Genomic DNA, 1306 nt, shown 5'->3' with positions numbered 1-1306 from the left:
AAACATTGGAATGTACAGTAACTACCCTAATTCACTCCTTGTTTATCACTCTCCTCTGTTACCCCCTCACTGCTAACCTCTCAATCCTTGTTTCATGGTCCAAGGACGCATCTGCAGAGCAGACGTCTCAATTCCTCATGTACTCCACGAAGAAAACGCCTTCCATACTGTAATTGCTAGAGGTGAGAGGCGAGACATGAGATGAGGTGAAGTCGATTAGAAAGAGATGAGATGGGACAGCTTTTACTTTAGGTCAAACAGGAAGTGCGATTCATTGAGATCCCTGCACCATGACGGACGGTGTATTTGTAGAGTTGAGGAAAAGCTGAGATTCTCTTCTTCCTCTGCTTTCAATTTCACTTACGACTCTGCCAATTAATATGCTTGCAATTCGGCTTCTGACTTGTCAGGTCTACAAATCAGCTAAAATTTAAATTATTGTCATGACAAAAAGCGTTAATGGGGGAGATAAAATAAGCCGAAATGATGGAAACGCTGGGATGCAAATGACAAAAATGCATGGATGCTCATGGATCGTGACCTGTCCGTCCTTCCTCATAATGGCCTTATTCACCTCTCCCTTGCTTCAAGCACTTGGGCTTACTATTACCGCAGCAAATCCTTGCACTTTCCAGCCTCCATAACTTATTCCATTACTCATCGCTGAAGGAAAGAGAATAACCAGCAGAAGGTTAGCTAGTTAAATTAGTACTTATACAATATGATTGCCGAATGCAGTATTGGTAGTAGATGAAAAGAGGAATGAAGAATTGGGAAGAGTTGATGGATGAGCTTAAAGTGAAGTGACGAATTTCGTGCATATTATGAGCAACTCGGGAGCAATTTAAACATTATTTTAAGCACTATTTGGACGTGCCGTTATTTATAGCTTTATTGATAAACAAATTAGACGAGTAACCAGTCTATCAATAATCGATAATGTCCTTGAACAAGGATGGCGCCAGATGTGAGATTGGTTGCAAACGCAGATGTAGTTGTAGGTGTGGAATGTATTTGAACGCAAAAATTGATGTTCTTTTAAATGACCAGTTAACTGGTTAGTGAAATGCATATAGAGGGAATATGCTGTCAAGGTGACTGATTGGTAGTTAAGGGATTATTGTCCGTGTGAGCCTTCCACCACGTCATTCGAGCCGTGATTCTAGTGGCATGTTTTTAGCAATGTAGTAGAGGGTAGGAGAATAGAATTGAGCAGGGCGGAGTGCAACAGCATCAAAAACCATGCTTTCTGATGTTCATTTCAGTATTAAACTGTTTGTAACCTCTGCAGAACCCGAGCCAATGC

The 1306-nt window shown here is 41.2% G+C and overlaps 1 protein-coding gene across 1 annotated transcript; it reads left to right on the top strand. All coding sequences in view use genetic code 11, as the record gives it.

Moving 5' to 3' along the window:
- Positions 1–94: 94 nt before the first annotated feature.
- On the top strand, positions 95–294 carry EGR_10478 (hypothetical protein; the record flags this gene model as incomplete). The annotated part of the gene is made up of 2 exons (XM_024499727.1): positions 95–169; positions 253–294. 2 exons carry the CDS (start codon positions 95–97, stop codon positions 292–294), a joined length of 117 nt encoding a protein of 38 aa, XP_024345856.1.
- Positions 295–1306: the final 1012 nt, after the last annotated feature.

Source organism: Echinococcus granulosus (assembly GCF_000524195.1).
Source record: "Echinococcus granulosus chromosome Unknown EG_S00224, whole genome shotgun sequence".
Classification (NCBI taxonomy): domain Eukaryota; kingdom Metazoa; phylum Platyhelminthes; class Cestoda; order Cyclophyllidea; family Taeniidae; genus Echinococcus; species Echinococcus granulosus.
The sequence above is the reverse complement of the archived record's forward strand: the minus strand, read 5'-3'. Positions and strand labels throughout refer to the sequence as shown.